General features: G+C 34.6%; 1 protein-coding gene across 1 annotated transcript in view; it reads left to right on the forward strand.

Moving 5' to 3' along the window:
• PLCZ1 (phospholipase C zeta 1) overlaps positions 1-12356 on the forward strand; it is a 49899-nt gene that overhangs the window by 34366 nt on the left and 3177 nt on the right. Inside the window, exon 10 of the mRNA XM_061988857.1 lies at positions 9434-9606. Coding sequence (XP_061844841.1) covers positions 9434-9606 — 173 coding nt within the window. The remainder of the gene's footprint in view (positions 1-9433; positions 9607-12356) is intronic.

Consider the following 12356-nt stretch of genomic DNA (forward strand, 5'->3'; position numbering starts at 1 on the left):
AATAGGCTGATTATAAGCAATTCTCCACATATATTATATTCCAAGACATGTCAGATCTATTTTTTGATTTTCTAATCTATTTCAGATCTCTGTTTGGCAGAAGTATAATAGTGCTTCACAATGCAACTCCCAAAGCTCCACATAGTGAATCTGATGTCCTTCCACTGTTTTAACACAGTTTTATAATTTTTGTGTCTGTCATGTCCATGTAGCCTAATTACTCTCCCTGTCTCCCTGCCAATGTACTCTGTATCCCATGCACAGGAGTAATACCTCTGGAACTTTTCTACTACTTTCCTAAAACTGTTTGAGGACTCTCAGTGTTCTCCTATGTTACCTTTCTCAACTCCTTTCAGTCACCTTTCTCAGCTCCCTCCTCACACCTACTGGTTTATCCTTCTCACCTTTTAAGTTACCTGTTCTGACTAGACAGAGAAAATATATTAGGTTTTGTTCAAACCTACAGATAATATTCCCTGCTGGACTTCTGCATCATGTAAATGATAACAATTGAGTTATTCTTTCACTTCCTTTAGTGATAGACCCAAAAGAGTGCTCTTTTCTGTACCTTGCCAGCAATTTTCTCTAAATGGGTTGGAACATATTAACTCAGAGCAGCCTGGCACTAAGCTAAAGCAGGATGAAATGATCCAACCAACTCAAGATTTCTTGGGGCTGAAGATGAGAATTATGTAGTTGTGTAAACCTAATTTCCGGAGGAAGGAAAGTTAAAAACCACTGTAAAAAGTACATAGTTTCCACAAAGTTGCTTTTAGGTATCACTGTGCACTCAGTGGCCATTGTCTGAAAACTGACACTCATAAGAACAGGTTAGGTTTTGTAACAAAGGGGTCTTATGGAGAAAAATACTTACAATATTTTTTTTATACACTGGGAGCATTAGTATGCCTCCTGCATACAACTGCAGTGTGCCACTGGAAAGGACTGGTTTGTCATATGCATAACTTGTTTTTATTTAGTAGATAAAACAGAATGTAAAGAGTTATGCAGAGAAAGATAATTCAGGACAGTTATTTTAATAAATATGAGTTGTATTATATTGACTGAGAGAAATAAAAAATCCCAAACAAACAAAAAAAAAATCTTGATGAAAATGAAAATAGGAAGACTTAAATATCCTTTTGAAATTGTACTTTGCATGCAATAGAAAACATTACCTGTGTATTAAAAACGGGAATGACCAAAACATGTCATAAGTTATATGAGAAAGCCAGGGTATGGCAGGTACAGAATTTTGTTTTAGAAGGGCCTATGTAGAGTATTTATTTTCTGGAGCTCTCATAAAAATTTATATGCTACTGTGAAGGTTCCACTACTTGTATGATGGATTTTTTCTTATAATAGGTTTTGTTTTGGCCTGTGCTGTTGATATGCACCTTGGCTAAGTCTTGTGTGCAAGAACATGACGAAAAAATACATAAAAAGACAAGTAATAGAGTTTTCTAACTAGTTCTGATTTTAACTTCAAAAACTACCTGGAGAAAAGAAACCCACTTACTTAGATCCTGGTATGCCTCATTTGTGCAACTTGAAGTGACAGCAAAGTCTAACCTTGCTTGGGTCCTGAGTAAAAACTGAAAGAAGATCAGACTTGGAAAGCCTCATAAGAAAAAAGAGGGTACAGGATCATTAATTCACTCTGAAATTTTTGCTTGTATGTTTTCTGTCAAACTTTATTTTCATCTCTTGTTGGACAAATGATACAACTGGAGAGAGCAGGACTGATTTTTTCTTTCTAGTCTATGCTTGATCTCTGGAATTTAGATACTCTCACAACCTTACAGAACACTGTACATTTTAGAATATGTGATGGAGTGTCAAATTTAGTAAAGGAATTTATTAAATAATGAAGTTGAATTTAAGCAAAACTGCAGACTTTTCTGTTAAAAGATCTTGGAATACTACTTTTTCTTATAAATTTAATTAATCTTTGAGAATGATAATTTTATACTTTTGGTTGTTATTTTTATTGGATATTTTTAAGTAACATAGGAAAAGTGTAAAGCAAGCATTTTCTACATCATGCCTTTCTTCAACAGCTAATGCAAAATCTCCAACAGACTGAGAATATTCATTATCTTATAGATTTGAATTGTTGTTGCTTGAAAATTGGTAAATTTTTTAGTAACATGCTTTAATGTTTTTATTTTTGTGTCCAGCTAGTTTATTCAAAATACCTCAAAGCTCTTCACAATATATGTTAGTTACTAAGTGAGCAGTCAATCTAGCATTGTGTTCCTTAAAACCTTGCAGGTGACTTAACTACAGGTATTTCTTATGATGTTGAAAAGACAGATACACCACAGCATTTCATCTTTGTTCTTTCTGCATATAAAAGCCTAATAGTCTCCAACCATTAAACAGACCTTTAGCTATCTTTCCAAAATGGAGTACAGATTTTGTCCCAGACCAAAAGACCTTATCTGTTCAAAGGCAGGAAATGAGCCTGACACATCATATAGCTCATAGCAAAAACATGCCCAGGCTGTTCTATACAACTGTACTCCCAGTCTAGAGACTTTTCTTTCTCTGGGCTTGATATGGCCTTATTCCATGACTGACTCACAGAGAACGTGCTGTAAGAAAAACAGGCAAGTCTTTCTGCTAGCTCCCAACCCAAGCAATGCCCTGGAAGAATGAAACGAAAAGGCACAGAAAAATATCTCATTTGCACATTCCCTCTTGGGGGCAGGACTTGTCATCATAGGACAGATGCAGAAAAGGTATGGGAGTCAATATCTATATTATTACTATCTTCCTAATATGGTTTTAACAGTAAAAAAAAAAAAAAAATCTTTAGCGAGTGAAAACCTTGCACAACTGACATAAATTTTATTAAATACTGTTGAATATTGCACTGTGGAAAGATAACACTAAGATACCAAACAAAGAAGTGTGTTTATTATTAACAAAGTCATGTAGTTCAGAAAAAATCCACAGCTGTAACAGGCCACATGGCCATCATGGTTTATGAAACCCCAAAAAGTGGGTTACTTCACCTCCTATCTTTGCTCCCATAAGTCTCCAGCCCAATGGCACAGCTACTAGAATTGCAGACTCCAATGATATAATTAATCTCATATCTAAATTAACCATTTTCACTTACGTTGTCTCTTAAGCTTCATTAATTAGATCCCCACTAACTGTTGTGGGTCAGCTAACTCATGTGTAGACTTTCACAAGTTAGATGAGACAGTATCACCCTGATATATGAAGCTGCCTCAGTACACTCACCTTTCCTTTGGAATGGCTCCAAGAGCTGGGAGGTGTTTGAATAAAGGTTTCATGTTTCTCTTGCAGGAATGTGTCTAACTGCCAGCTTTATAACAAAGCTCTTGGGTTGCTTTGGAGCTTTTTGTTTTAGGCAGGATTTTTTTTTTTGTGTGTACAACAGATACTGGAATTTCATTTTTAAAAAAACCAAACATAGAAATTTAATATTTTCATTTTTTCAGGTATCATCACTAAATACACAATCACAGACAACTAACAGAATGCTAAATAATTTGTCTGAAATCTAGTCAATTTTAAAGAAAGATCAGAAAGATTGTGGGGCCAAAATTACCTCTGAACTCCTTGTTGACCTTGTTCTAAACCCTCTGTTAGAGACCTAGACTAAAATATGAAAAGAGAGCTGATAGTATACACTGATCCAACACAAAGCACAAACTTTTTAAAAGTATATTTGTAAAAGTATCTGTTTCAGGTGTGAAATAAGTGAAATGGCAAGTAAAAGATACTCAGGCTTACACTGAAGTGTAAATTTCAGATTGACACATCAATTAAGTAGCAAAAATTAATTTGGATTTCAAATTTGATAGTTTATCAGAAATACTTTAAGTTCTTTTCCCATGAGAACCTCTGGAGAGAGGATTCTTAATTGAAGTCACTTGCAGACGTACCTGGACTATGAACGATTTTGAACCTGACATTTGTTTTCCAGTAGAGCTACTTGTAATTAAGTAGGAACAAAGTCAGCAATTATGAACAATAGAATTACTGAATTCTGAACGTTTCTAATGACAGTGTCTTTAGAGTAACAGTCCTGAATTGGTCCAAAGACAATAAGTACAGACTGCACATACTGAGCATGATGTGTCAGACAGTTATGCATGTTACTCAGTTCTCAGAAGATTAGTCCCTGTTACTACAGCAGAATACCTCATAAGTCAATAATAAATTAAGTTTCTGTAGAAAAAGAGCATCCATTTCAAAATGCATCACTGATAAGCTAAGCTAGAAACTATAATTAAGCTTAATAAAATTTGGAGTCTGAATAGCTAAACCCCCATTTTAATCAGTAGGAGAGGAAAAAACCATAATTTTTTGGTCAGAAAAAGAGATTAAAGACTGTATGCCAAAATTTATATTAAACAATTAAGTCTGCTGTGTGTTGTAAAGGAAACAGTCACTCTATACTTTCTTTTTTTACCTAGTAGATGTAAGTCATTCAAAGTTTGAGTGGGATCTCACTTATTCACTGGCTTGGCAAGAGCGTTAAAGCTGAAAAAAAGATTAAAAAACATATGAAGACCAAGGGTTTGCTGAGGGACATTTAAAAGACTGACTTTGGATTATATGTTCACAAGCCCGAATTAACAAGTACCCAGAGATGGCTGTGAAGATCAGAGTGGCATGTGAAGATCAGAGTGGCATGTCAAGATAGGACCAGAATGGCAAATAATGCTCAGGCTCAGTGCCACCTGAGGAGGCTGCTTTAATTTGGCAGTGCAATTATGACGGAAAACTTTCTAGTTTCTTATACCCAGAAGAAAATGGTGTTTAAAAACCACCACATTTCACTATTTTTCCAGGTCACATGTTCTGACCACTTGATAATAGAGCACATTATCTTCCTTACATCTGCTGTTAGTGAGAAGAGTTTACATGGTAGCATAGTATGGATTAGTTTTCTCTTACTCAAACTTCACCAGACTGCATATTAGATCGAATAACATTTTCAGTATATGAAAATACTATACTAAAAGGGAAATATTGTTTGTACTTGAGGATATTATGATAGCTAATGTTTGCAGAAAACTTAGAAATTAGTGTTATATGTATCATTCAGATGATGAAGGTATTATACCTTAGTTCAAGAGATTTTATTTACTACTGATAACGGATCCTTCTGCTGTGTCGCTTGCTTCTTTTAAATGAATGTTTGCTTCCTGGTATATGTAACAGGTGACAATTTGTCATCATGTTACAATTGTCCTTCCTTCAGATGTCTTAATTTGATGTCAATGCAATCTAATGACTGAATAGCCTCGCTTTTCATCCATATTTTGAGTCAACTCGTACTCAGTGTGCCCTTTATCCAGGCTGGAGATTAAATTTTTTTTAAAAATCACCCTTTGGGAAAAAAAAAAAAATAATGTGGACTACCCAGTCACATAAGGACTTCTGAAAACGTTTCTGCAAATTTGGGCAATGATGGATTAGGTGCAGCTGTGACCTGCTTGTGAGAAGACAGGATAGCCAGCCATCGCCCATCTGGGAGTGCTAATGTGGAATGAATGCAGTATCTTCAAATCTAATTCCATGCATCATCTCATAACCAATAACAAAATATGCCAGATCATTAGGACATAGTCCTATTTTCATAGTATTTCCCAGTCTGTGTGGAATTCAGTTCAGATTTTGGATATTTAAGACACAGAAAATACATTGCATTCATTGTGAGCAACCCATTTTAAGAAAATACACAATTTGAAAGACCTGAGAGGATGGCAACAAGACTGATCAAAGGGTTGGAAGTATGATCTATTTTATCTCTTTAGACTCAAATGAGTGAAGTAAATCATGGAGATAGCAACATTTGCACCAAATGCTTTTTGCATGTATTTTTGGAGATTGCATGAAATTCAAATGTTTTGAGGTAGATTTTGAATGGAATTAAATGCAATTAAGTAACTTATTTTAGAGAAAATTAGTGACAGGAGTGTTCTTATCCATTTTTAAATCTCTTTTAGATGCAGAAAATATATTAAACCTTAGGGTTGTAATATAGCTCACAGAACTTGGAAGCAAAGAAAGGAAAATATAAAATGTCAATTTAAAATTTCCAATAGAAGTATTGAGAAGCAGTGTCACAGACAACAGATATGCTGTTTTCCTCAACTGTCTTCAAATCATAGTCACTTAGAAATCTAAGAACCTCAGTGCTCACTTTGGTTTTCAGAATCTTTTGCTTTCAGTCTAAAAATCTACTATGTCTTGAATGGAATGCTTATGGAAGGTGTTGTATTTGAATACTTACATTGTGGTTAGTTCTGCAATTTGTTCAGGGACTGACTTCAGTTAACTGATTGTGATACAGATGTTTGGGATGAAATATACCCTTCATATTACTCTGTGCATTATGGATAGTTTCATCTTTTTGGAGCTAGGCTGTTTCCCAACTTGCATTTGCTACATGAGGTTATTTACATCAGAGGCCAACAGGACAGCACCAAAGCTATGGCAGCTTTGGTACTTTGCAAGAAGGCTTGAGTATTAAATACTCTGATCTAAAGGAGATTTGGCCTCATGGTTCCACAAAGACTTGGATCCATTTCAGACGCAAGAATCATACTGAGGAATTCCTTTGACCTCCAAGCCCATGTTTTGCTCTGTTTTTTCCTTTTTTTTCTTTTTTTTTTAGTTTCCTTGCAAAAATTAAAAGGCTTCTGGTGCTTAATGGAAGGACTGGGGAGAAAGTTTAATCTACACAATGCTAATTTTCCCAAGAAAACCATAAATTAAGATCATGTACTATTCAGACTGTTTCATAGTAAACATATTTGTGCTTCTTTCCAACAGAAAACAGCACTTAAAAGCTCTCTTCTTATATGCAGTAAATTTCTACTGCTTCTTAAAACAACAGTACAAAGGATGTTATTGACAGTTCTATTTTTGAATTTGGAAAAACTAGAATGAAACATTGGGTAGAAATTCAGTCTTTCTTGCAGAAAGATGTTTCTAAGACCACACTGCTAGACAATGAAAAACATAGTTTTTAACTGATAAACTTTGTCATTTTTTGAGAAGTGTAAGAGTTTTAACTTCATTTGATAAAAAAGAAAAACTATGTATCAACAGTACACCACAAAGCATTGTCCTGGGAGGCCCTAGGCAGCTATGAACCTTGCAAACAGTTGTAATAGAGGTAAGCATCTCAGAGAATAAAATATAAAATTTCATATTCATTTACTTTGAGTGAGTTACAACTTGCAATACTGGGAATCGGTAAATTTAAATTACTATTCAGTGTGTTTTTAACTTATTCTGAGGTAAAATTCAATTAAGTAAAAATATAGTGTTGATGTTTAAATGTATCAACCCATAATAACATTGCCCTTCACTTGTGTTGCAAAAGTAATTTTCCTAATACAATAAAATGTAAAGTATCCTCCTTTGCTTGTTTCTGTTGTTAAATCAGATTTTCCTGCTTAGTAGCCTATGAAGCTCGACAGATTTAGCAACAGCTTCATTATGTGCAATCATGTAATTTGTTTCATCATGTGGAAGCTGTTATTTGAAGCTACAACTGTTCAATTTACTTAATTTCAGTTAACACTTTTTAAACCACATATTCTGAAAGTATGGCCTAGGAGTTACCTATGAACTGAGAAATTTTGGGTTATCTGCAGATCATGCCAGGATCTAGGCTTCAAGGGGCTTCAGGGTTGCAGCTCGGTACCCATTCATCGTGCTGCTTGAATGCATTAAGATACAACAAGGGTCACATAGCATCACATTTGGATATGTTTCTGGATGATGTGTTGAGTCATAAAAACCAAGTAGAAAACCACTGCCACAACTATACCAAGAGAATACTTACCCTCTTTAAAAAAGGCAATGGTGTGCAATGGGCAATATGAACATTTTGGAGTTTAATTTCTGTTGTCAAAGCTAAAACAACTCTTAAAGTTCACTGACTCAGAATCTATGCTTGTGTCTACATTAGCATTTGGTTAAAAGCAGCAGTGCACATTATGTTTTGCTATTGTTGTTTTGTGTTTTTTTGTTTGTTTGAGGGTGGTTTTTTTAGGCAAGGTTCCCTATTATTCCTATTTACTGCACATTGGTTCATGTTGTGGGACAATCTTAGCTAGCACAGATGGGATTCCTTTCAGATGGAATAGAGGAGGTAGTCTGGGAGTACTTGGTATATTCCAGCCATTAATTGGAATTGAAGACATGAGACTGGGCTAGAGGTCTTCTGAAGTAACTCCACCAAAAACAAGCATAGTACATACGTTAGGTCTGTAGTACCAGCTGTGTCAATTTACAGTTCTATTCTTATTTGTGTAATTTACTACAGAATTTTTCAGAGGGTCATCAAAGCAATAATGAAAAAAATGTGGTTTTTTGCAGTAAAACAGATCCAAATTTATTGTATTTCCACATGAGATCAGGATTCCTGAATCCTGCCAAATGTTTGTTCAAAACATTTCTATTATCTTCTAGGAACATAATAAGGTCCTCTTCCTGAATTATTATGAGTCACTTGTACTGAGTTCCTACCAAGCCATCAAGTAAATGAATTTTTATCATCTTCTGTTCAACATTTGTCATGTTATCATATAGATGATTTAACTTGTGCATTTTCTATTTCGAATGTGACAGGAAGCTCCAATGTACCGTAATAGGGGAAATTTTCATTAAACAGGTCTATATCAATATTGGTTTTATCTCATGAATTACAACATCCTGCTGATGAGAAGTGTGTTATTTTATAATTCCTGCTGCAGCAAATCAAAAATATTTTGAGCTGTCAAGGAAAAGAAAATCTAGTAGATGTATACTAACAATAAACAGCAATACTGGAGGATTAAGCTTGAAGAGAGTATGCTCATATAAATTTAAGAACGCTTTTAAAATTGCTTCTACTTCTATAAACTTACATGTATTTGCACTGAGTATTCTAACTCTAAAGTAAAGCTTCCTGATCTTCTGGGTGATATGATTTTGTGATGAATTTGGTACTGTATCTAAGGTTAGTTACAATCCTATGTTTTTGCCTTTTGCACTAGAACTTTGTAAGCAGGTATAAAGTGCAGAGTCTTGATGCTGTAGAGAAACTAGTATGGGAATTTAGTCCTTGTCGAGAAAAAAGAACTCATTTCAAATTCTCCAAGGTCTAACTTAGAAAGGAAAGGGAAAACACACAACACATTGCAGTGTAAATAAATATCTATAGGGTAATTCTTAAATTGCTATGTAGTTCTAAATAATGCACTGCTTTTGCACACAAATCATTTGTTGTTGAATAATGCAAAATTTAAGAGAAATAACAGGATCTTACACGTGAGATTTACATATTTTAATCTCATTTGCTTTTGATTTTACTAGTATTGTCAGAGTTGTTTTATAAAATAGTATCAACTGTAATGGACTAAAAATCAATACTTATTTAATTTTACAGTGGCCCTAAACTTTCAGACACCAGGATTACAAATGGAATTGCAAAATGGAAAATTCCTAGACAATGGTGGTTGTGGTTATATTCTGAAGCCAGAATTCTTGAGAAATCTCAATTCAACTTTTACCCCACACAGTGTGGGCACATGTAGTAAATCAATATCTTTGTCTATAAAGGTAAGCATAGTTAATTGTTGGTTTGTTTCATAAAATGTGAAAACAAACATTATGTAGCTCAGACCTATTTGTCATCTATTAATGGTTTCTCATTTTATCCCCATCCCTGGTTGTTGAGAAGTTTAATATTGTTTTTTAACATTATGTTAAAATTACTGGGGCTTGGATAGTTTCCCATCTGTAATTCACTTATGTTGTTGAAAATAACTAGCTGTTAAGAAGTTGTAAGATTTTGTAAAAATATATGATTTTTCATGGTGGTGTGTATAGAATTATGAATATAACTTATACTATGTCACAAATGCAGCAGTCAAAGGGACTTGTCAGTTACAATTGTGTCCTGAAAATTCAGGAACTGGATGTGCATTTTTGGTATTATTTTCTTTAAGTATTAGTAACAGCACATATACTGTTATAACGCTAACTGACAAATGGAAATACAATAGGAAGCTTTATATTTCTTTTAAGTTTCAATATCTTCTTCTGCATACATGAAAGACTCATCCTAAAATGATGTAAATAAGTGTAAAAAGAAGGATGAACCATAAGCTTTTCAATTATTTCTTTTTCTTCCAAATTAAAATCTGATTTACTTCTTTAATATATTAGAAATACATGTCATTTAAAAATAATGGGTTAGAAAATCCCTTCGAGGTCAAGTAGATGTTTTATAATAATATACTAGTCAGAAAACTACCTTTTCCCAATTAAAAAAAAATACTATTCCTGATTACACTGTGCACCACTTGCATAAATACTATTTAATTAGCATAAAATTAGTGTATAATTGCTATTTTGTTTCTTTCAGAGAAATAAATAGCGGAGATAAAATATTAGCTAGTAACAATTATAAGATACTTACATAATATATGCACCTAATCAAGAACATTTTAGTGTCCTAACAGTGAACATACCAATTATGAATTGACATTACTGCATGATTTCAAACACCATGCATATACATCAGTTATTTTAGCCCTTATTTGTACAAAGCTGAAGTTAATTAAGATGAGGAAAATTCCCCAGTTGTGATGTGGGAGAAGAAAATGGCCAAGTTTGGAAGAAATTGGAAAAGAGATTTTTTAGACTGAGCACATAGACTGAGATGGCAGGCTGGGCAGTGTAGGATACAGTGAAGCAGTAACATCCCACCAGCTGAGGGAACTGTAAGAGTCCCATTCACAGTCAACAGCAAAAATGAGAAAATAGTGGTTGAAGTCAAAAGGAGTCAGGACTAGCGGTCAAATGAAAACTGATTTCTGCTAAAGAAGAGTTACTAAACTGATGGACAGAGGAGTTACTTAACAGAGGGCAAAGATAGAGAACATCTAGGGGTCAAATCCCTCAGACTGTGAATGAATGAAAAACTGAATAACTGGATGAATGAATGAATGAATAAATGAATAAAGAGAGCATAAGTGAGCACAAAAATCACACACGATCCAATTTTACTGAACTCAATATCCCCCTTAACCTGATGTGCCACAATTCCCATCACCAAGAAGCACAGAGCCATTGAAGCAGAAATACAAATATTCAAGGTATTTCATACGTAAACCTCTGAGCCTACCATGTTATTTGCTGTTCAGTATGTCTGCTTCACCTTGGGTCTCAAAAATGGATTTAATTTATGGCTCAAAGTCCATAGTGCTGAAAAGATTTTGCTCTTCCCAATCTATGGGAGACTTAGACTGGGTCTAGCAATGGGGTAAGACTGGGAAGCAGGATTTGCCAATGTGTCTGAATTCTCATCATAATATTCAAGGCATACCAAAAAACCAACCTTAGTTCTAAGTGGGCAGTCCATTGGTGCTTGAACTCTCAAAGCTTTCTACTGAAGGTAGTGGCTATTTTCTAGGAAGAAAGGAGATAGCATCAATGTTTGCTAAACCACTGCTCTTCAATGTTTCAGGCTAGAACTTGGAGCAAGTTATTACAGAAAATGCCTAAGCGAAAGGTGGAATTTGTGGGGTTTGAGATTTTTTTTTGTGGTTGTAACGGGCATAAGAATCTGTATCATGAGTTTTGATGCTTGCTCCTGAGATCTGGAAAGCATTGTATCTTTCACCTAGGCTTCCAGGCTTGTATATTTCTCAATACATTCCAGACATTGATAATCCACACAGCAGATTACTGAACAGATTGTTAGTCTCTCCTAGGTGTCTTGAAATATAGATAGAAAGTAGACAAAGTGATGACTTTCATATATCTTTTCTCAGTCTGAGTGCCAAATTACAGGGCAGTCTAAGGCAAAATTTCCAGGTAGCTAGCTAAATTAAGGAGAACAACATCAGGGAGCCTACTAAATGCAGTTTTAATGTATTCCTGTGAAAGAGAACACAGGTGAGGCAGCTGCTATATACCCTGTAACACAATGCTGACAACACTGTGAGTTTTAGAGCTGGTCCACTAGACATAGTTTTAATAGGAATTCATGAGCTTGATCTCTGAAAAAGCAAAATCATGCGATTGATTCTTCCAATGTTATTATTTTATACAGTAACAAAATATGTACTATTAATGGTTAGTTATTGGTTAAAAACTTAAATCTGAAAATTATTATTTAAAGTATGATACCTGCTTCATTTATTTTTATTCTAAGAGTGGTGAAACACTAGAACAGGTTGTCCATAGAGGTGGTAGATGTCCCATCGCTAGAAATGTTCAAGGTCAGCTTGGATGGGGCTCAGAGCAACCTGATCTAGTTGAAAACGTCGCTGCCCATTGCTGGGGAGGTTGGACTAGATAAA

The sequence above is a fragment of the Colius striatus genome, chromosome 1, assembly GCF_028858725.1.
Source record: "Colius striatus isolate bColStr4 chromosome 1, bColStr4.1.hap1, whole genome shotgun sequence".
NCBI classification, from domain to species: domain Eukaryota; kingdom Metazoa; phylum Chordata; class Aves; order Coliiformes; family Coliidae; genus Colius; species Colius striatus.